This window comes from Portunus trituberculatus, chromosome 26 (assembly GCF_017591435.1).
Source record: "Portunus trituberculatus isolate SZX2019 chromosome 26, ASM1759143v1, whole genome shotgun sequence".
NCBI classification, from domain to species: domain Eukaryota; kingdom Metazoa; phylum Arthropoda; class Malacostraca; order Decapoda; family Portunidae; genus Portunus; species Portunus trituberculatus.
Window position 1 is genome coordinate 4581208 of NC_059280.1, and position 22500 is coordinate 4603707.

At 45.4% G+C, this 22500-nt stretch overlaps 1 protein-coding gene across 7 annotated transcripts in view; it reads left to right on the forward strand.

The window, feature by feature from the left end:
- Window positions 1-22500, forward strand: part of LOC123509082 (bestrophin-4-like) — a 53058-nt gene that overhangs the window by 985 nt on the left and 29573 nt on the right. For 6 of the 7 annotated variants that reach the window (XM_045263214.1, XM_045263211.1, XM_045263212.1 and 3 more), the window contains exon 2: window positions 6033-6167. In XM_045263214.1, the coding sequence (XP_045119149.1) occupies window positions 6033-6167 (135 nt within the window). Of the gene's footprint in view, window positions 1-6032; window positions 6168-12898; window positions 14203-22500 lie in introns of those variants that run through there. The other variant, XM_045263218.1, reaches the window with a different exon arrangement.

Sequence of the window (22500 nt, forward strand, 5' to 3'; positions counted from 1 at the left end):
GAGAGAGAGAGAATTATGAGTGGGATGGAACTCTTATATTGTTGATGGAAAGAGCTGTGAGGGGAGCGACACGAGGGGAAGGCAGGGTGTGAGAGGGAGGGAGAGGGAAGGGGGAAGGGGAGAGGGGAAGAGGGTGAGTGAGATATGATAGAAAAACTGAAGAGAGAGAGAGAGAGAGAGAGAGCATATGTGTGTGTATGTTGATCTGTTTCTGTCTGACTCTCTCTCTCTCTCTCTCTCTCTCTCTCTCTCTCTCTATCTCTTATTCTTGACCTCCTTCGTCTACCTCTATTTTTTTACTCTGACCTAAATCTCTCTCTCTCTCTCTCTCTCTCTCTCTCTCTCTCTCTCTCTCTCTCTCTCTCTCTCTCTCTCTCTCTCTCTCTCTCTCTGTCTAGTAAGCGGTTGGTCACTAAAAAATACCCTCTCCACCTCCTCCTCCTCCTCCTCCTCCTCCTCCTCCTCCCCGAGCTGTCACACGAGGAGGAGGAGGAGGAGGAGGAGGAGGAGGAGGAGGAGGATTGAGTCATTTCATTCATAAACCGTGATGTTATGACAGAGAGAGAGAGAGAGAGAGAGAGAGAGAGAGAGAGAGAGAGAGAGAGAGAGAGAGTCTTTTCTACACACACACACACACACACTCTCTCTCTCTCTCTCTCTCTCTCTCTCTCGTCTCGTTTGTTTGAATTTCGTATCTTCTTTTGTGAAATATTTTTTCTATCTTATTTTCTCTCACCTCCTCCTCCTCCTCCTCCTCCTCCTCCTCCTCCTCCTCCTCCTCCTCCTCCTCCTTCTCCTCCTCCTCCTCCTCCTCCTTCTCTTCTTTACTCCTTCTTTTTCCTCCTACTACTAATGTTCTTTACGTCTTCTCCTCCTCCTGCTCCTCTCCTCCTCCTCCTCCTCCTCCTCCTCCTCCTCCTCCTCCTCTTTGACATAAGTAGACCAGAAGAAAACAGATTGTCATATATATTGTTTGCATTTTTTTAGTCTGTGTGTGTGTGTGTGTGTGTGTGTGTGTGTGTGTGTGTGTGTGTGTGTGTGTGTGTGTGTGTGTGTGTGTGTGTGTGTGTGTGTGTGTGTGTGTGTGAAGGGCGGGGGAGATGGGTTGTTGTCGTTGTTGTTGTTGTTGTTGTTGTTGTTGTTGTTGTTGTTATTATTATTATCATTATTATTATTATTATTATTATTATTATTATCATCATTACTGTTACTACTACTATCTTTATTATTGCTACTACTACTACTACTACTACTACTACTACTACTACTACTACTACCACCAACACCACCACTACTACCATTACCACTACCAGTATTACTACCACTACTACTACCATTACTACTACTACTACTACTACTACTACTACTACTACTACTACTACTACTACTACTACTAGCACTACCACCACCACCACCACCACCATTATGAGCAATATTAAAAAAAAAAAATGAAAAAGAATCAAATTAAATTAAGTGTTTTTTTCTATTCATAAATTTTGGCGTATGAAAAAAAGACAAAAGAAAGAAAAAGAGCAAGAGAGAGAGAGAGAGAGAGAGAGAGAGAGAGAGAGAGAGAGAGAGAGAGAGAGAGAGCGATTTCTTTATCCCTCATCTCGTTTTCTCTAATCTGAAATATGTCAAGTTTTATTTTTCTTGTTTCTTTGCTTGAAAATAACAAAACTTTTTCTTTCTTTCGTCAAAACAAAAAAAAAGTGTTTCTAGTTTTGTCTCTAAGGAAAAAAAAAATGTACTTAAATATTTGTGTTACTTCAAAACATACCGTATTCTCCTCACTTTGTTGTTGTTGTTGTTGTTGTTGTTGTCACTATTAATATTCCCATCATCATCACCAACGCATTATGACACACACACACACACACACACAGTGTAGTGGTTAGCAGGCTCGGCTCAAAAACGAGAGGGCCCAGGTTCAAGTCCCGGGAGTTTCAAGGCAAATGGGCGAGCCTCTTAAAGTGTAGCCCCTGTTCACTGTTCACTGTTCACTGTTCACCTACCAGGAATTAAGTACGGGGTGTAACTGGAGGGGTTGTGGCCTCGCTGTCCCGGTGTGTGGAGTGTGTTGTGGTGTGTTAATGTGTAGGGTGTGTTGAGGCAGCAGTAAATAGGTACGGGGTGTAACTGGAGGGGTTGTGGCCTCGCTGTCCCGGTGTGTGGAGTGTGTTGTGGTGTGTTAATGTGTAGGGTGTGTTGAGGCAGCAGTAAATAGGTACAGGGTGTAACTGGAGGGTTGTGGCCTCGCTGTCCCGGTGTGTGGAGTGTGTTGTGGTGTGTTAATGTGTAGGGTGTGTTGAGGCAGCAGTAAATAGGTACAGGGTGTAACTGGAGGGTTGTGGCCTCGCTGTCCCGGTGTGTGGAGTGTGTTGTGGTGTGTTAATGTGTAGGGTGTGTTGAGGCAGCAGTAAATAGGTACGGGGTGTAACTGGAGGGGTTGTGGCCTCGCTGTCCCGGTGTGTGGAGTGTGTTGTGGTGTGTTAATGTGTAGGGTGTGTTGAGGCAGCAGTAAATAGGAAGGGGGTGTAACTGGAGGGGTTGTGGCCTCGATGTCCCGGTGTGTGGAGTGTGTTTTGGTCTCAGTTCTACCCGAAGATCGGTCTATGAGCTCTGACCTCGCTCCGTAATGGGGAAGGCTGGATGGGTGACCAGCAGACGACCGTGGTGAATTACACATAGATATAGTTAATCCTTTCATTACTTGGACACATTTTTACCTTGAGTTTTGTGTACCATTAGACCATTTTATTGACATTAGGAAGGGTCTATGGAGGTCACAAGATTAATGGCCACAGTCTTCACTATTTTAACCCCCGACATGAGTTTCTGAAGCTGTATAGAGTCACCAAATAGTCACCAGGATGAATAGGGAAACACGTCATGCTACTGATGGGGTTAAGATAGGTTAGGTTAGGACACACACACAGACACACACACACACACACACACACAGGTTAGGAAGAGCAAGGTCACTGGTTGAGGAGGTGGGAGGGGAGGGGGAGAAGGGGCAGATATTGACAGGGGAGGGGAGGGAGAGAGAGAGAGAGAGAGAGAGAGAGAGAAAAGGGAATATGAGGTAGAGGAAGAGGAAGAGAAGGGAGGGACGGGAGAGGAAGAGGATGAGATGACGAGATTAATAATAAATAAGGTGTGTGTGTGTGTGTGTGTGTGTGTGTGTGTATCTTTACTTCTCAATATATGTGTTTGTCTGACTGTCTTAGCCCTCCCACACCTCTCTCTCTCTCTCTCTCTCTCTCTCTCTCTCTCTCTCTCTCTCTCTCTGTGTGTGTGTGTCATTCACCACGGTTTTCTGGCCACTTAGCTTGTACTGACCGATCCTTGGGTAGGGGTCCCACACACACACACGCACACACACACACACACACACACACACACACACACACACACACACACACACACACACACACACCGGTGGCGTGCGAGGCAAATGGGCAAGTGTTAATGTGTGGGTGTGTTCACCTAGCAGTAAATAGGTACGGGGTGTAACTGGAGGGGTTGTGGCCTCGCTGTCCCGGTGTGTGTTCTGTGTTGATGTGGTCTTAGTCCTACCCGAAGATCGGTCTATGAGCTCTGAGCTCGCTCCGTAATGGGGAAGACTGGCTGGGTGACCAATAGGCGACCGACACACACACACACACACACACACACACACACACACACACACACAGTGTAGTGGTTAGCATGCTCAGCTAACAACCCAGAGGATCCGGGTTCGAGTCCCGGGAAGCGGCGAGGTAAATGGGCGCGGCTGTTAATGTGTGGGGTGTGTTCACCTAACAGTAAATGGGTACGGGGTGTAATTGGAGGGGTTGTGGCCTCGCTGTCCCGGTGTGTGGAGTGTGTTGTGGTGTGTTAATGTGTAGGGTGTGTTGAGGCAGCAGTAAATAGGTACGGGGTGTAACTGGAGGGGTTGTGGCCTCGCTGTCCCGGTGTGTGGAGTGTGTTGTGGTCTCAGTCCGACCCGAAGATCGGTCTATGAGGTCTGAGCTCGCTCCGTAATGGGGAAGACTGGCTGGGTGACCAGCCCGCGACCGAAGTGAATTACAAACACACACACACACACACAGGCTTACATTTCGTACCTACTTGCTGCTACCTGAACACATTACACACTACACATTAACTGACTTACCCATGTGTGTAATTCACTGTTTGATGTGGTGCAGTGTGTGACGAGACAGCCAGACGTTACCCTACGGAACGAGCTCAGAGCTCATTATTTCCGATCTTCGGATAGGCCTGAGACCAGGCACACACCACACACCGGGACAACAAGGTCACAACTCCTCCATTTACATCCCGTACCTACTCACTGCTAGGTGAACAGCACCTACACGTGAAAGTAGACACACCCAAATATCTCCACCCGGCCGGGGAATCGAACCCCGGTCCTCTGGCTTGTGAAGCCAGCGCTCTAACCACTGAGCTACCGGGCCGTGTGTGTGTGTGTGTGTGTGTGTGTGAACTTAACCACACCTAACCAAACCTAACCTAACCTAAACCTGACCTAACCCAACCCAACCTAACCTAACCTAACCTGACCTGACCTGACCTGACCTACCCTGGCCTAACGAGGTAATTGTGGCGTTAGATAGTTACAAGTCAAAGTATTCCTTGTATTTCTGTTACCTGTGTCACCTTTACTTGTAAGAATGTGTCCTTGTCTTGGAATGTGTGTGTGTGTGTGTTTGTGTGTGTGTGTTTGTGTGTGTGTGTGTGTGTGTGTGTGTGTGTGTGTGTGTGTGTGTGTGTTTGAAGTTACAAGGATACGGAGATGAATGTTGTGGCTGTGCACCTCTGTCTCTCTCTCTCTCTGCTTTATTATTTTTCTCTTTTTCATTTATCTATTTACTTTATCGTGTGTGTGTGTGTGTGTGTGTGTGTGTGTGTGTGTGTTTGAGTGCGTGTGCACGCGCTCGCAGGGAGAGAGAAATGTAAGAAGTATTAGCATTAATCTAACCCCAAGGAAACACACACACACACACACACACACACACACACACACACACACACACACACACACACACACACACACACGAGCAGCTAAAAACGCAACAAGACGATATATTTTGACGCGTCCTCGAGAGAGAGAGAGAGAGAGAGAGAGAGAGAGAGAGAGAGAGAGAGAGAGAGAGAGAGAGAGACTCGTACTCAAGCTTGTGTGTGTGTGTGTGTGTGTGTGTAGCATGTACGGAATGCAGAGGGAAGACACCTACTTACTTGGCAGAAGGAGGAGGAGGAGGAGGAGGAGGAGGAGGAGGAGGAGGAGGAGGAGGAGGAGGAGGAGAAGGAATGGATAGGGAAGAGGAAGAAAAATTGTCTCCCTTTATTTCTCTCTCTCTCTCTCTCTCTCTCTCTCTCTCTCTCTCTCTCTCTCTCTCTCTTCTCTCTCACACAGTTATTATTATTATTATTATTATTATTATTATTATTATTATTATTATTATTATTATTATTATTATTATTATTATTATTATTATTATTATTATTATTGTTATTACTATTATTATTATTATTACCAGTATATTACTACTACTACTACTTCTATTACTACAACTATTACTACTACTACTACTACTACTACTACAACTACTACTACTACTACTACTACTACTACTACTACTACTACTACTGCTACAACTACTACTACTACTACTACTACTACTACTAGCAAACAATAACTTTTCATCATAAATCTCTCTCTCTCTCTCTCTCTCTCTCTCTCTCTCTCTCTCTCTCTCTCTCTCTCTCTCTCTCTCTCTCTCTCTCACACACACACACACAAACAACACACAAAGAAGATAAAATAAAGTTTTATTAACCAACCTCTCTCTCTCTCTCTCTCTCTCTCTCTCTCTCTGGCCCTCACTACCACCACCACTCACTCTCCCCCTATCTCTTGCCTTACCCCTCTCCCCTCACCCCTTCCCCGTTTCTCCCTCTCTCTCTCTCTCTCTCTCTCTCTCTCTCTCTCTCTCTCTCTCTCTCTCTCTGGACAGGCTGTTTGAGAAGGTGGCCATGTATTGCGACACATACATGAGTTACATCCCGCTGTCTTTCATCCTCGGGTTCTACGTCAGCTTCGTGGCCTCGCGGTGGTGGCAGCAGTACATGGCTATACCTTGGCCTGATAAGTAAGTACCCAAATTGTCTTAAGTGTCACCCTGGCTCTTGTATGTGTGTGGATGTAGTCTCGAGCCCCTCAGTGCCATGACGCGTTTCCTTATTCAGTCTGGTTACTATTTTGGGTTTTAACAGCTTCAGAAATTTACGTCGGGGGTTGAAATGGTGAGGACTGTGGCCATTAATCTTCTGACCTCCATAGATCCTTGCTAATGTCAATAAAATGGTCTAATCACACTCAAAACTCGTAATTTCACATTCATTCTGGTTACAATCTTTTATTTTTTTTTTTTACAGCTTCAGAAACTTGTGTAGGGGATTAAAATAGTGAAAACTGTAGCCATTAATCTTCTGACCTCCTGATAAAATGGTCTAATGGTACACAAATCTCAAAGTATAAATGTGTCCCAGTACTGAAGGGGTTAAGTGTTACCTCCTCGCCCAATGCATGAGTATTGAGGTGGTCTTAGCCTCATATTCACCTCGGAAACTCATTACTCTCTCTCCAAGACTGTTTTCAAAGGTGACGGATTAAATCAGGCAGGTTGTCAAGAGTGCTTCGCCTATCAGCAATGTAGAAGTAGTGTTACTCTCTCACAAGAACAGTAGAACACACAAAAAAGCATCTCTGAATGGTCATTGGTGAAGGAAAGGAGTGTCAGATGATTCGTGACTCTATGCATCGTATCGTCTAAACTCCTTCAGTACTGGGACGTATTTTTACCATGAGTTTTGGGTGTGATTAGACCTTTCTATTGATATTAGGAAGGGTGTATGGAGGGCAGAAGATTAATGGCCACAGTCTTCACTATTTTAATCCCTTCAGTACTGGGACACATTTTTACCTTAAGATTTACGTACGATTAGACCATTTCATTGATATTAGGAAGGGTCTATGGAGGGCAGAAGATTAATGGCCACAGTCTTCACTATTTCAATCCCCCACATGAGTTTCTGAAGTTGTATCAAATCAGCAAATCGTAAACAGAGTGGATATGGAAACGTGTCCTGGTATTGAAGAGACTAAAAACCCGTGTGTCTAGGAATATGGCTCTTAAGTGCTATTCTGGGGTTGTAAGAGTGTGGAAATGCCCTCAACTCCTTCAGTACTGGGACACATTTTTACCTTGAGTTTTGGGTATAATTGGGCAATTTTATTTACATTAGGAAGGATCTATGAAGGTCAGAAGATTAATGCCACAGTCTTCACTATTCTAATCCTCTACATTTGTTTCTGAAGCTGCATAAGATCGCCAGTTAGTGAACAGAATGAGTAAGGAAACGCGTCACGGTGCCGGAGAGGTGAAGCTATGCAGGACTCACAAGTGTTAGCCTCTCCTTTAGTTGTCGTAAATGTTATTTGAACTAACATTTTAAGTGTGTAAGTGAATCTTTGGCTGCTTTCACACTAGTGGCAGACACCGCACTGTACCGCACTGTACCGCACTGTCACCCCACATGTCCAGATCCCGCACATGCAGCACGGCAGCCGCATGGCACGTGCACATGTACGGTGACAGTGCGGTGTGTGCCCCAGTCTATTCTTTTCAACACCCGCCTCGGTGTCTTCCTGTCATAGTTGTACCACCACCACCACCACCACCACCACCACCTCCACTACCACCACTACCACCTCCACCACCTCCACTACCACCACCACCACCACCACCACCTCCACTACCACCACTACCACCACCACCTCCTCCACTACCACCACCACCACCACCACCTCCATCACCACCACCACCACCACCTCCACTACCACCACCACCACCTCCACCACTACCACCACCACCTCCTCCACTACCACCTCCACCACCACCACCACCACCACAGTGACTCTCAATGATGGAGCACATCACAAAACTCATACATTTACTAAAAGTGAAGAGATGTTTTCCTGATTACTTGACTAAAAACTCACAATTTAGTGAGAACAGTCCAGCCATCTCTGTTGTCTTCCATATCTTGATGAGTGATATAAATGTTGTGAGGAAAGTGAAGATCTCCGCCGCTGTGTTGCTCAGTGTTTTACAACGATAACTCAAACACTTGATAAGCTGCAACACTCGCCGCACGCGGGAAACACCGGCTGTGTGAAGGCCCCCATGGCAATACATGACCACCGACACCACCGCTGTGCGGCATTCCTGCCGCTGCGGTCTTGGTGGCAGTACGGCTGTGTGGCTTCGTGTGAATACACCTAGAAGAGCCAATGTAATGCTAAACCGTGCGTTATGTGCCGGACCGGCAAGAATCGTTGGTGTGAGAGCAGGCCAAGAGTCATAAGTGTTAGTGCGGCCTTAAGAGTGTGTGGGAGTGTCTCAAGTGTTAGCCTGGCCTCGTAAGTGACTACAGATGCCCTTTAAGTCATAAGTGTTGTTGTGAGCCTTATAAGTGTGTGGGAGGGAGTATACAGTGTCACTTTGTCTCATGAGTGTCAGCCTGACCTTGTAAGTGAGTGTCCAGGAGATATAAGTGCATGGCAGTAACCTTTAAGTAGTCATAAGTGTCACTCTGGCCACATAAGTGAGTGCCCATAAGTGCCCCGCGGTGTGAGGTGGCAGCTGCCATTACTAGAATAAGTAGTGTTAAGTGTTACCGTGGCCTTTGTAAGTGTAGATAAGTAGCTTCATGAGTCATCGGTATAAGTGAAGTGACTTTAAGGTTTTTTATGTAAGAGTTAAAGACTGGACAAGGGCAACAAGAAAAAATAAAAGGCCCACTCAGTTGCCAGTCCCTTACAGGTCCGAAAGGGTTAGCCATAGGACAGGGATTCTTGTCTTGAACCTCCCTCTTAAAGGAAGTCAAGTCGTAGGAAGATGTAAATACAGAAGCAGGGAGGGAGTTCCAGAGTGTGCCAGAGAAAGGTGTGAAGGATTGAGAGTACTGGTTAACTCTTGTAGTAAAGAGTTGGACAGAATAGGGATGAGAGGAAGAAGAAAGCCTTGTGCAGCGGGGGTGGGGGAGGAGGGAGGAGGGGAGGCATGCAGTCAGCAAGATCAGTAGAGCAGTTAGCATGGAAATACCGATAAAAGATAGCAAGAGATGCAACATTCCGGCGGTGAGAAAGAGGCTGAAGACAGTCAGTCAGAGGAGGGGAGTTGATGACACGAAAAGCTTTTGATTCCACCCTATCTAATAAAACTGTGTGACTGGAACCCCCCCAAACATGCCAAGAGTACTCCATACAGGGGCGGATAAGGCCCTTGTACAGAGTAAGCGCTTGGAGGGGCGAGAAAACTGGCGGAGACGCCGCAGAACACCTAACTTCATAGAAGCTGTTTTAACAAGAGATGAGATGTGAAGTTTGCAGTTAAGATTATGAGATGAGGACAGACCGAGGATATTCAGTGTGGAAGAAAGAGACAGTTGAGTGTCACTGAAGAAGAGGGGATAGTTGTCTGGAAGGTTGTGTCCACTTGATAGATGGAGGAATTGAGTCTTGAGGCATTGAACACTACTAAGTTTTCTCTGTGGCATGAAGTTTAAGTGGTCAGTATTGCCAGCCAGCATCGTGTCTCTGCAGTGTTGCCAATCCACGCGTCACAGCACAGCACAGCACAGCACAGAACAGCACAGCACAGCAGGCCACAGCACCTTAATCCATTCCCTTCACTGATATCATATGCTGCCCCTTCTCCCCCCCCCCCATGCTGTAATCTCCATCCCTCCTTCACAAAGGCTGATAAACACACACACACACACACACACACACACACACACACACACACACAAGAACAATATGAAGGCGGAAACAAAAGAAACAAAAACAAGAACAGGGAAAAAATTGAATAAGAAAAAAAAAAGAACAGGAACAACAAAAAGAAATGAAGAAAAACAGGGGAAAGGAGGAGGAAGAGGAGGAGGAGGAGAAGAAGAAGAAGAAGAAGAAGAAGAAGAAGAAGAAGAAGAAGAAGAAGAAGAAGAAGAATTTATAACACTTATCTACTAATTCAGATATTCCTACACTCCCTTTTCCTTTCAAATTACACACTTATTCTATTAACTCTCTAAGTCTTTCTCTATCAGTGACTCACAGTGGTCGAGGGTAACAAATAAGATTAAAACAAAAGGTACTCAATGGTCAGTTCTATAGTAAGGTGAAACGATCATCTCTACTACGTAAGTGTGTTGCAGTCTCCCTTCTGAAAGAGTTCAAGTCACAGGTAGATGGAAACACAGCAGCAGGCAGGGAGTTCCAGAGTGTGCCAGAGAAGAGATGATTCAGAGTACTGGTTAACTCTTGCATCAGGGAGGTGGACAGAATAGTGGTGAAGGATTGAGAGTACTGGTTAACTCTTGCATCAGGGAGGTGGACAGAATAGTGGTGAAGGATTGAGAGTACTGGTTAACTCTTGCATCAGGGAGGTGGACAGAATAGTGGTGAAGGATTGAGAGTACTGGTTAACTCTTGCATCAGGGAGGTGGACAGAATAGTGGTGAAGGATTGAGAGTACTGGTTAACTCTTGCATCAGGAGGTGGACAGAATAGTGGTGAAGGATTGAGAGTACTGGTTAACTCTTGCATCAGGGAGGTGGACAGAATAGTGGTGAAGGATTGAGAGTACTGGTTAACTCTTGCATCAGGGAGGTGGACAGAATAGTGGTGAAGGATTGAGAGTACTGGTTAACTCTTGCATCAGGGAGGTGGACAGAATAGTGGTGAAGGATTGAGAGTACTGGTTAACTCTTGCATCAGGGAGGTGGACAGAATAGTGGTGAAGGATTGAGAGTACTGGTTAACTCTTGCATCAGGAGGTGGACAGAATAGTGGTGAAGGATTGAGAGTACTGGTTAACTCTTGCATCAGGAGGTGGACAGAATAGTGGTGAAGGATTGAGAGTACTGGTTAACTCTTGCATCAGGGAGGTGGACAGAATAGTGGTGAAGGATTGAGAGTACTGGTTAACTCTTGCATCAGGGAGGTGGACAGAATAGTGGTGAAGGATTGAGAGTACTGGTTAACTCTTGCATCAGGGAGGTGGACAGAATAGTGGTGAAGGATTGAGAGTACTGGTTAACTCTTGCATCAGGGAGGTGGACAGAATAGTGGTGAAGGATTGAGAGTACTGGTTAACTCTTGCATCAGGGAGGTGGACAGAATAGTGGTGAAGGATTGAGAGTACTGGTTAACTCTTGCATCAGGGAGGTGGACAGAATAGTGGTGAAGGATTGAGAGTACTGGTTAACTCTTGCATCAGGGAGGTGGACAGAATAGTGGTGAAGGATTGAGAGTACTGGTTAACTCTTGCATCAGGGAGGTGGACAGAATAGTGGTGAAGGATTGAGAGTACTGGTTAACTCTTGCATCAGGGAGGTGGACAGAATAGTGGTGAAGGATTGAGAGTACTGGTTAACTCTTGCATCAGGGAGGTGGACAGAATAGTGGTGAAGGATTGAGAGTACTGGTTAACTCTTGCATCAGGGAGGTGGACAGAATAGTGGTGAAGGATTGAGAGTACTGGTTAACTCTTGCATCAGGGAGGTGGACAGAATAGTGGTGAAGGATTGAGAGTACTGGTTAACTCTTGCATCAGGGAGGTGGACAGAATAGTGGTGAAGGATTGAGAGTACTGGTTAACTCTTGCATCAGGGAGGTGGACAGAATAGTGGTGAAGGATTGAGAGTACTGGTTAACTCTTGCATCAGGGAGGTGGACAGAATAGTGGTGAAGGATTGAGAGTACTGGTTAACTCTTGCATCAGGGAGGTGGACAGAATAGTGGTGAAGGATTGAGAGTACTGGTTAACTCTTGCATCAGGAGGTGGACAGAATAGTGGTGAAGGATTGAGAGTACTGGTTAACTCTTGCATCAGGGAGGTGGACAGAATAGTGGTGAAGGATTGAGAGTACTGGTTAACTCTTGCATCAGGGAGGTGGACAGAATAGTGGTGAAGGATTGAGACTGGTTAACTCTTGCATCAGGGAGGTGGACAGAATAGTGGTGAAGGATTGAGAGTACTGGTTAACTCTTGCATCAGGGAGGTGGACAGAATAGTGGTGAAGGATTGAGAGTACTGGTTAACTCTTGCATCAGGGAGGTGGACAGAATAGTGGTGAAGGATTGAGAGTACTGGTTAACTCTTGCATCAGGGAGGTGGACAGAATAGTGGTGAAGGATTGAGAGTACTGGTTAACTCTTGCATCAGGGAGGTGGACAGAATAGTGGTGAAGGATTGAGAGTACTGGTTAACTCTTGCATCAGGAGGTGGACAGAATAGTGGTGAAGGATTGAGAGTACTGGTTAACTCTTGCATCAGGGAGGTGGACAGAATAGTGGTGAAGGATTGAGAGTACTGGTTAACTCTTGCATCAGGGAGGTGGACAGAATAGTGGTGAAGGATTGAGAGTACTGGTTAACTCTTGCATCAGGGAGGTGGACAGAATAGTGGTGAAGGATTGAGAGTACTGGTTAACTCTTGCATCAGGAGGTGGACAGAATAGTGGTGAAGGATTGAGAGTACTGGTTAACTCTTGCATCAGGGAGGTGGACAGAATAGTGGTGAGAGAAGAAAGAGTGTTGTGCAGCGAGGTGGGGGAGAAGGGGGGGATATAGTTAGCAAGATCAGAAGAGCAGTTAGCGGTGGAAGATAGCAAGAGATGCAACATTGCGGCGATGAGAGAGAGGCTGAAGACAGTCAGTCAGAGGAGAGGCTGACAGGCACTGGGGGAGGGAGGGTTGTGGCGGTGGGGAGGGAGCTGGGATGTAGTCAGCAAGATGAGCTCAGCAGTCAGCGTGATAGTGGCGGCGGAGAATTGCTCCCTAGACATACAAATGGTCCAGAGTTACATGACTGTCTTCCGGTGCATGACATTGCTTGCCTCAGTAACGCCTGAGTCACTGCAGCGCACCACACTCACCACACTCACCACACTCACCACAAGGCAAGGATACAGCTCTCCTCACTGACTACACCCACCACGCACTCCACGCACACCACGCGCTACACAAAGAGAAAAAGAAAAAGAGATCAGTATAATTAGCCGCGTCACTGTAGTGGTTGTGACAGGGCGCCAAGCAAGGCACGGTGGCGAGGGCGAGGCGGCGAGGCGGCGAGGCAGGCAGGCGGCAGGCGTGGGGCGGCAGGCCTGCTTGGGGAATTTGAGATATAACATCCTAACCTAACTCAGCTGACCTAAGCTAACATAGCCTGGTGACCGGATCAGGTGATGAGCGTGCACCAGGCAGCGTGCACACCGAATGTTTCCTGACGCGAGCACCGCCGCTCACCGGCCCAGACTGGTGTAAACCTGCGTTGGCTTCCCACACTGGCAGGTGAATAGTCACCAAGGACGCGGCGGTGTGGTGCGGCCAGCGCGGCGAGGTGTGTTTGTCACCTGCTGCTCACCACCACCGCTGTGGTGAAAGGTGAACACGAGGAAGACATGAGATAAATCACTAAACAAAACAGTGTGGACACTGTCACCATCTTGTCAGTCACCCAGTCACCTCAAGACACACGCGCACTGATTTACTGAGCACACACTCATTAACCATCTTCCTCGCCCCCCCACACTCACTCACTCATTCACTCATTCACTCACTCGTCACTACACACTAAAAAAAAAAAAAAAAAAAAAAAAACACCACCAAGTCTAGCCGTGGCACAGGCACAGGGTGTGCCTGGCACCGCCAGCCTGTCCTGCCAGCGAGCCTCGCCACCGCCGCCACTTGAGCTGACGCCGTTCCAGAATAAATTCATACTGTGGAACTCAACTGATGTAGTGAAGCGTCCACGCCGCCACGCCGCCACGCCGCCACGCCACCACGCCCCACCTATGTAGCGCTGCACGTCATGCAGGCAGGAACGGTGCGTGGCAAGGATAGCTGGCACAGACAGGCCGCTACGCCGCCGCATAGCCACGCCCCAGCCTGCCTGCCTGCCTGCCTGCCCTGTGCATTTATTGTATGGTATAATTGTTGGCGCGCGTCGTCGCGGGGCGGCGGGAGGTGCCCGCGCAAGAAAACCAGCGTTGTGTATGCACGCCCTGTGAGGCCTGAGCGACACTCCACCAGGCCTGAGTGTCACGCTGGCCTGATGAGTGAGTGTCCTGCAGTGGGTGGCCTGACACACCAGTATAAGTAGTAGTAGCCTTTAAGTAGCCATAACTGTAAGTGTCAGCCTGGCCTGGTAAGTATCAGTGCACGTCACCAATACACTTAGTGCCGCCTGTACGTATGTATAAGTATCTATAAGTGTCACACGAGCGGTCACTAAGTATACCGGTCCACAAGTCTAAGTGGAGCATAAGTAACCATAAACACACCTCAGAAATACGTTAACTTGCTCCATTTATCACTTGCTGCTGGTTTTTCGTCTTTCTTTTCTTTATTCTTCGTAGAGAGACCGCGCGCCGTTATCTCCCTCTTCTTTCTTTTCTTTTTACCTTGGCCGTGTTCCCTCACGCACAAAAAGAAGAAGAAAAAGAAGAATCTGTCACACACACACTCATTGTCACCAAGATGGATTAGAGAGGCAGTGTTTCTCGCTGTCTTCACCTGTACGGCGTGTCATCTCGTGTGGCCTGGTGCGTGGAGCCCGGCCGTCAGCCCTGCACGTGGCACTCTCTAGCAAAAACACAGACATCTCTCCACCTGTCATTCCTGTACACTGATCCATTCCTCTTGCAAAGCTCCCTCTTCCTCTTACATATCTCCCTCTCCTCTTTCAAAGCTCCTTTTTGATCCCTTCATTAACCCCTTCAGTAGCATGACGTGTTTACCTATTCACTCTGGTGACTATTTGGTGATTCTATACAGCTTTAGAAACTCATGTGGGGATTAGAATAGTGAAGTCTGTGGCCATTAATCTTCTGCCCTCCATACACCCTTCCTAATGTCAATAAAATGGTCTTATCACACCAAAACTCGTGGTAAAAATGTGTCCCAGTACTGAAGGGGTTAAAAGCCTGACCAACACGTCTGCCTGTGCTGTGTGTGTGTGTGTGTGTGTGTGTGTGTGTGTGTGTGTGTGTGTGTGTGTGTGTGTGTGTGTGTGTGTGTGTGTGTGTGTGTGTGTGTGTGTGTGTGTGTGTGTGTGTGTGTGTGTGTGTGTATAGCTCCTGCGATCAGTCAGGTTAAGCAACACATGGTCTCCTTAGTGCTTGCGTCCATATTCAGAAACTCCTTCCCCTTTCACTTCGACAGTTCTCCAAGACCACAGGAACAAGTACCCGGGATATCAAGACTCCTCCTCTCAATAAACTAGAAATCTTACCAATCTATCACCAGAATCATAAAAATACTCTTAAAACACGAGGAATTTCAACTGGAGCCTTTGGGAAGCAGTGATGGTGAGAGTAAAGCCTTTTAGAATACGAGCCTTGGATGGGTGACCGCTATTGGGAACAGAGTTTAAATGCAAGGTGGGGTCTGGTCAGTACGCTACAATGGGTGGCCAACATCGAGATCAAGTCTTGCATGGGAGTTATATAAGGCTCGTATTCTGAACACCTCTGCGCTTACTCTCCGCTATTCTAAAACGGTTTATTTAAATTTACACGAGGTTTTAAAGCGTGTTTTTGTGGTTTTTGAGGCAGAATAACAAGATTTCTACATTATTAACTGGAGAAGCACACTTGAAAACCCCGCTAATCGTCTCTGTGGCCTTGGAAAACAGTCTTGGAGAGAGAATAAAGTGTGTTTCACCAAGTTTTTACGGTTCTAGAGACAATATAACAAAATTTCTACGTTATTAACACTAGAAACACTTGAAAACCCCGCTAATATCTCTGTGGCCTTGGTAAAACAGTCGTGGCGAGAAAGTAAATTGTGTTTGACCAAATTTTCACGGATCTAGAGACAGAAAACAACATTTCTACATTATTAGCAGTAGAAACACACTTGAAAACCCCGCTAGTCATATCTGTGGCCTTGGAAAACAGTCGTGATGAGAAAGCAGAGTTTCTGAATATTGACCTAAGCAACACGGGGTCTGCTCAGTTCCTAAATGGGTTACCGCTATTGGGATCAGATTTTGCATGGGAGTCACGCCTCTGCCTTCACTGTGGGAGCGATGTGGGGTACTCTAACTCCTCCCTCCTATAACAGCCAAGCCATATTTGTAACTAGCCAACCAACTGCATTAAAACGAGAGCTTAATCCCTTCAGTATTAGGACGCATTTTTACCATGAGTTTTTAGTGAGGTTAGGAGATTAATAGTCACAGTCTTCACTATTTTAATCCCCCACATGAGTTTCTGAAGCTGTATAAAATCACCAAATAGTAAGTAGAATATATATAAAGAAATGCAGGTTTTGTGTACCATTAGACCATTTTATCAACATTAGGAAAGGTCTATGGAGGTCAGGAGATTAATGGCCACAGTCTTCACTATTCTAATCCCCCACATGAGTTTCTGAAGCTGTAGAAAACCACCAAATAGTCACCAGAATGAATATGGAAACGCGTCATGGTACTGAAGGGGTTAAAGCAACGAAGAAAGAGACTTGAGAATTATGAAGAAGGAAGGATGAAGGACGAAGGAAGGAAGGAAGAAGAAAGAAGGAAAAAAACAACAACTTGGAGTCAGGAGTTGAGAGTTAGAAAGGAAGGAGACTCAGAAAGGAAGACAACTCGAAATTAGAAAAAAAAAAAAATAAAGGCTTACAGTTACGTGAAAATATTTTATGAAGAAAGATTGAAGTTAGAGTTTGAATATAAGAAAAAAATAGCTTAGTTTGGATTAGGTTAGGTTAGATAGAGGCGTTGTAGTTAAAGAGCTTGAATATAAGAATGAATAGGTTAGGTTAGGTTAGGTTAGGTTAGGTTAGTTAAAGACCTTGAGTATAAGACTGAATAGGTTAGGTTAGGTTATATAGAGGCATTATTTGAAGTTAAAGAGCTTGAATATGAAGGAAAATAGGTTAGGTTAGGTACAAACACGGTACAGTCTTCGCAGTTTGGTTGGCACGTGGTCCACCTTTCCCTACTCACCAATCAGTGTGACAAACTTTGATTTGCTCCACAGCCACATTGAGTCAGTGAACCAGGTACAAATTACAGATCGTGTTCTTTCTCATTGCTGACTCTCCTTGGAAATATTCGTCAAGCGTTGTCTATTCTTTTTTGTTTTTCGTTTTTTTAAGCAAGAAGGGAAATTTGGCCAAGGGCAAAAACACCGATTAAACAGAAAGGCCCACTTAGACGTCAATTCCCGAGCAGGTCCGAGAGAGTTAGCTGAGAATTGTGTCGTGCTCGAAGTGACAGCTGTGTTCTTAAGTTGTTACTGAGGAAACTGGTGCACTAATAAGACGATACGATACATGGAGTCACGTATCATCTGACACTCCTTTCCTTCACCAGTAACCACTCAGAGATGATTTTTTTCGTGATGTGAGCCACAGATTGTTTGTATTCTTTGCTTTTATGTCAGACGGGAATCTGACCAGGGGTAACAAAAGCTGTCAAACCAAACAGGCTGACTTAGATGCCAGTTCCCGAGCAAGTCTGAGAGTTAGGTAGAAAGAGAGAAACGTATCTTGAAAGCTCCCTCTTCAGGTCACAGGAGGGTGGAAACACAGCAGCAGGCAGGGAGTTCCAGAGTGTGCCAGAGAAAAGCATGAAGGATTGAGTTGTTTTTTTTTTTTTTAAGATGGGAGGACTGGCCACGGGCAAGCAACAAAAATAAAAGAAAAAAAGGCTTACTCAGGCTGAAGACAGTCAGTCAGAGGAGGGGAGTTGATAAGACGAAAAGCTTTTGATTCCACCGTATCTGATAAAACTGTGTGACTGGAACCCCACAAACATGCGAAGAGTACTCCATACAGGGTACAGGGTTAGCAATTGAGGTGAGAAAAACTGGTGTAGACGCTGCAGAACGCCTAACTTCACAGAAGCTGTTTTAGCACGAGATGAGATGTGAAGTTTGCAGTTAAGATTATGAGCAAAGGACAGACCGAGGATATTCAGTGTGGGAGAGGGAGACAGTTGAGTGTCACTGAAGAAGAGGGGATAGTTGTCTGGAAGGTTGTGTCGAGTTGATAGATGGAGGAATTGAGTTTTTGAGGCATTGAACACTACTAAGTTTTCTCTGAACCAATCAGAAATGTTAGAAAGACCAGAAGTGAGGCGTCCTGTGTACTGGTCAACTATTGCAAAATCTATTCTATTATTTTCTATTCCCTCCTTCTGGTCGATGTATCTCAATGGTGTGTGTTAAGGCGTATCGTCACGTATTAGTGCTTTGAATATCTTACGTGACTGTTTCACTTCGTATTAAAACTGCCAGCAATGCATTACTAGACTGTCCGAAGCTAGAGAATGAAATATACTTCCATTGAGCCTGCGCGTGCATTTCCTCCTTCTTGAGACTTGAGTTCTTTCAGGAATGAGGCTGCAACAGTCTGCCTTCAAAGTTACCATGCTAAATAAATACAAGGGTGTTTGATGAAGCTTAAAAAATATAAATATACACTTGGAAAACCTGCTTCTGCATTTTCTTCCTCCTGTGGCATGAACTGTATCAGGAGGGAGGCTGCAACACACACTGGCGAGGTGGGCTGGAATATCACACTATCGTAACCACACAGTTATAGACTTGAAGTATTTATTCTTGGCGTTTTGAAGGCCACTGCTTTCATCTTCAACAGTATATAGCAGAATGAAGTATAGAAGCGAAGTGACCCAAGAGAAGGGGGAGGGACAGATGATAAATACTTCAAATCTATAACACTATGGGATTACTGAACACACTGGCAACATTTCAATTAAGACACTCGTACTTTAGTTTTCTATCTTAAATAAATGGAAGGCTGTCTGATAAAGCTTTAAAATTTAGATATACACTTGGTAAACCTGCTTCTGTATTTCCACCTTCCTGTGACTTGAGCTGTGTTAGAAGAGAGGCTTCAACACTCTCTTACTTCAAAATGGCAAGCTAAATAAATGCAAGGGCGTTCAATGAAGCTTAACAAACATAAAATACACACTTCTTCTGTATTTCCTCCTTCCTGTGACTTGAACTCTTTCAGGAAGGAGGCTGGAACACTCACTGGCGAAATTTCAGTTAAGACACTCGTGGTTCAGTTTTCCATCTTAAATATATACAAGGCTGTTTGATGAAGCTTAGAAATTTAAATATACACTTGGTAAACCTTCTTCTGTATTTCTACTTCCTGTGACTTGAGCTGTATTAGAAGAGAGGCTTCAACACACTCCTACTTCAGTTGCCAATGTCTCTTTTTGATCTTCCTTTAGAGACAGAGAGAGGTATACAAATCGACCTTCTCCTTCGTTCTTTTCTTTTCCTTTTTTTCACAAATCTTTTACTGCCGTCACTGTCCCTCTTAAAAAAAAAAAAAAAAAAAGAACCAGAATGACCATCAAAATAACTCATTAGCTTCACTCCTGCATTACCAGTCTTATATGAGTGAAGCTTGACGCCTCATTCAAATCAACCTTTATGAATCGAAGCCGTCACTCCATGTCCTGCCCTGATCACTGAGACCATTCCTGTCTTCCAGTACTTCATTTCAGAACTGCCTTTCTCGTCTCTCTTTCATTCAACTCTCAATCATTCATGCTTTTCTCCGGCACGCTCTGGAACTCCCTAACTGCTGCTGTGTTTCCATCTTCCTGTGACCTGAACTCATTAAAGAGGGAGGTTTCAAGCATTTATTCCCTTTTAACTAACTCTCTCGGACGTGCTCGGGAACTGGCATCTAAGTAGGCCTTTCGGTTTAGTCTTTCTTGTTGCCTTTGGTCAGATTTTGTCCTCTTACGCAAAATATTGGTCTAACTCTACCAAGCTGGAGTACGTTACCTCTCCCGCCCTTATTACCGTCTCTTACTTACTTAGTTATTGTTTGAAGTATATGGCAGAGTATGCTTTGAAATAGGGAATCGCCTGAGCCCAAGACCCCACTGTGATCAAGCCTGGCTGTATCATAGATCTGGCTTTGTGTCTTCCACCAACTGACCTTTGATTTGCAGGGACACACACACAACGAGTGCCCGTCAAAACGTTATGACATGAAGACCAATACTGATAAGAATTTCAAGCAAGCTAATGATGTAATAAATTAAGAGCTTTTCGTCATTCTCTCTCTCTCTCTCTCTCTCTCTCTCTCTCTCTCTCTCTCTCTCTCTCTCTCTCTCGCCGCAGTGTTGCATCTCTTGCTATCTTCCACTGCTATTTTCATGCCAACTGCTCTTCTGATCTTGCTAACTGCGTGTCTCTCCTCCTCCCCCTCCCGCACTGCACAACACTTTCTTACTTCACTCACTGCTGTTCTGTCCACCAAGAGTTAACCAGTGTTCTCAGTCATTCCTCCCTTCGTATGGCACACTCTGGAACTCCCTGCCTGCTTCTGTACTTCTCTCTTCCTGTGACTTGAACTCTTTCAGGAGGGAGGTTAGAAGACAATTATCCTTAAATTTGTAACTGCCACTTTTAACTTTGTTCATGGACCGGCACCTCAGTGGGACTTTTATTGTGGTTTTGATGCCCCTGGCCGGTGTCCCTCCTATATAAAACAATCCGGATGCGTAACTGTCTTCTACCTCACAGTCAGAAACAACTGAAATGGTAAAAAGAGAAATGTAAAGACTTGAGTTGATTAAGATGCTGGGACACATTTTTACCTTGAGATTTATGTACGATTAGACCATTTTATTGACATTAGGAAGGGTCTATGGAGGGCAGAAGATTAACGGCCACAGTCTTCACTATTTTAATCCCCACATGAGTATCTGAAGCTGTGTAAAATCACCAAATAGTCACCAGAATGAATATGGAGAGGCGTCCTGGTACTGAAGGGGTTAAGAGTAACGTTACCACGACCCTTTGGAGATTTACAGCGCTCAGGTCGTGACAGGTAAGGCAGACAGTGAGGACAGACTACGAGGTGTTTCCAGAGACAATTAAGACAAACTGGTGTGAAATGTTATTGTTGTATTAATCAGAACACTTCAGCACCACCACCACCACCACCTCTACCACCACCACCATTGCTACATCCCTCACAACACCAGTACTTCCACCACCACCACCATCACCACCACTAGAGTCCCTTTTAGCCACCACTGTTACATACCTCAGAACACACACACACACACACACACACACATTAACGTCCTTACACGTTTTAATTTATCTCTGAATTTTGAATAACTCACTTGACTGTTAAGGAACCTGGCAAATCAGTGAGATTTTTCTTTCTTTTTCCATTTTTCTTTGACCTTGACTAGTTGTCCCTCCTGCATTAAAATAAATAAATAAAATAAGGTATTGTCTGCATGTCTCCCTGTCTACTGATCCAGCCTCACCAAACCTCACCAAACCTCAATAAAACCTCAATAAAACCGACAGACAGACCACTTGAGCTGAGACAGGCAGAGACACTACAAAATTCTTGAAGACCTTTGATTAACGAGTGATGAAGGGAGTGTTAGCATAGTACAGGTAGATACAGGTGTGTGTGAAGGGTGCAGGTCAAAAGGTATAGAAATGAGGAGGCTATAGGCGTGTGTTGTGGCATATGTGAGGTGTTTCACGGTGGGAGGCTGTCTGTTATAAAGGTGTAATGTGTGTGTGAGGTGTGAGGTGTGTGTGTGTCAGTGTTTGTGGCAGCTTAGGACACAGTAACTCTGCTATACTTGTTCTTACTCTCTCTCTCTCTCTCTCTACTAACTCACTCACTCACTCATTTGCTCTCTATCTCACTCACTCACTCACTCACTGGCTGGGTGGGTGGGTGGTTGTGCACGGCTTCCCTCTCGTGTTGTGTTGAAAGGCGCGGCTAGTTTACGAGTTTAGCTTTATTGAATTGCAAGGCGCTAGATGATTTGCATTTCCGCGGTACTTTGTGATGAAGCGACATTCTTGGTGGCAGTACAGTGTTAGTCTGCCGAACGTGTCAACACAGCCACAACGCGACACGACAGGGCAGGGCAGGGCAAGGCAAGGCAAGGCAGGGAGTGTGTGGACCAAACCAGCCGCTGAGTGAGTGAGTGAGTGAGAGAGTAATGTTCGTCTTCTCCAACTTTTCTGTGCTTAAGTTTCACTAATTCAAAAGGCTTTATTTAAGTTTACACAAGTTTTTAAGGTGTTTTTAAGGTGTTTTTACGGTTTTAGAGGCAGAATGACAACATTTCTATATCATAAACTGGAGAAACACTCTTGAAAACCTCGCTAATCATCTCTGTGGCCTTGGAAATCAGTCTTTGTGAGAAAATAAAGCGTTTTTACGGTTCTAGAAGCAGAATGACAAGATTTCTACATTATTAACTGGAGAAACACTCTTGAAAACACCGCTAGTCATCTCTGTGGCCTTGGAAAAAAGTAGTGGCGAGAAAGCAAAGCGAATACCGTCCTGAGTGAGTGAGTGAGTGAGTGAGT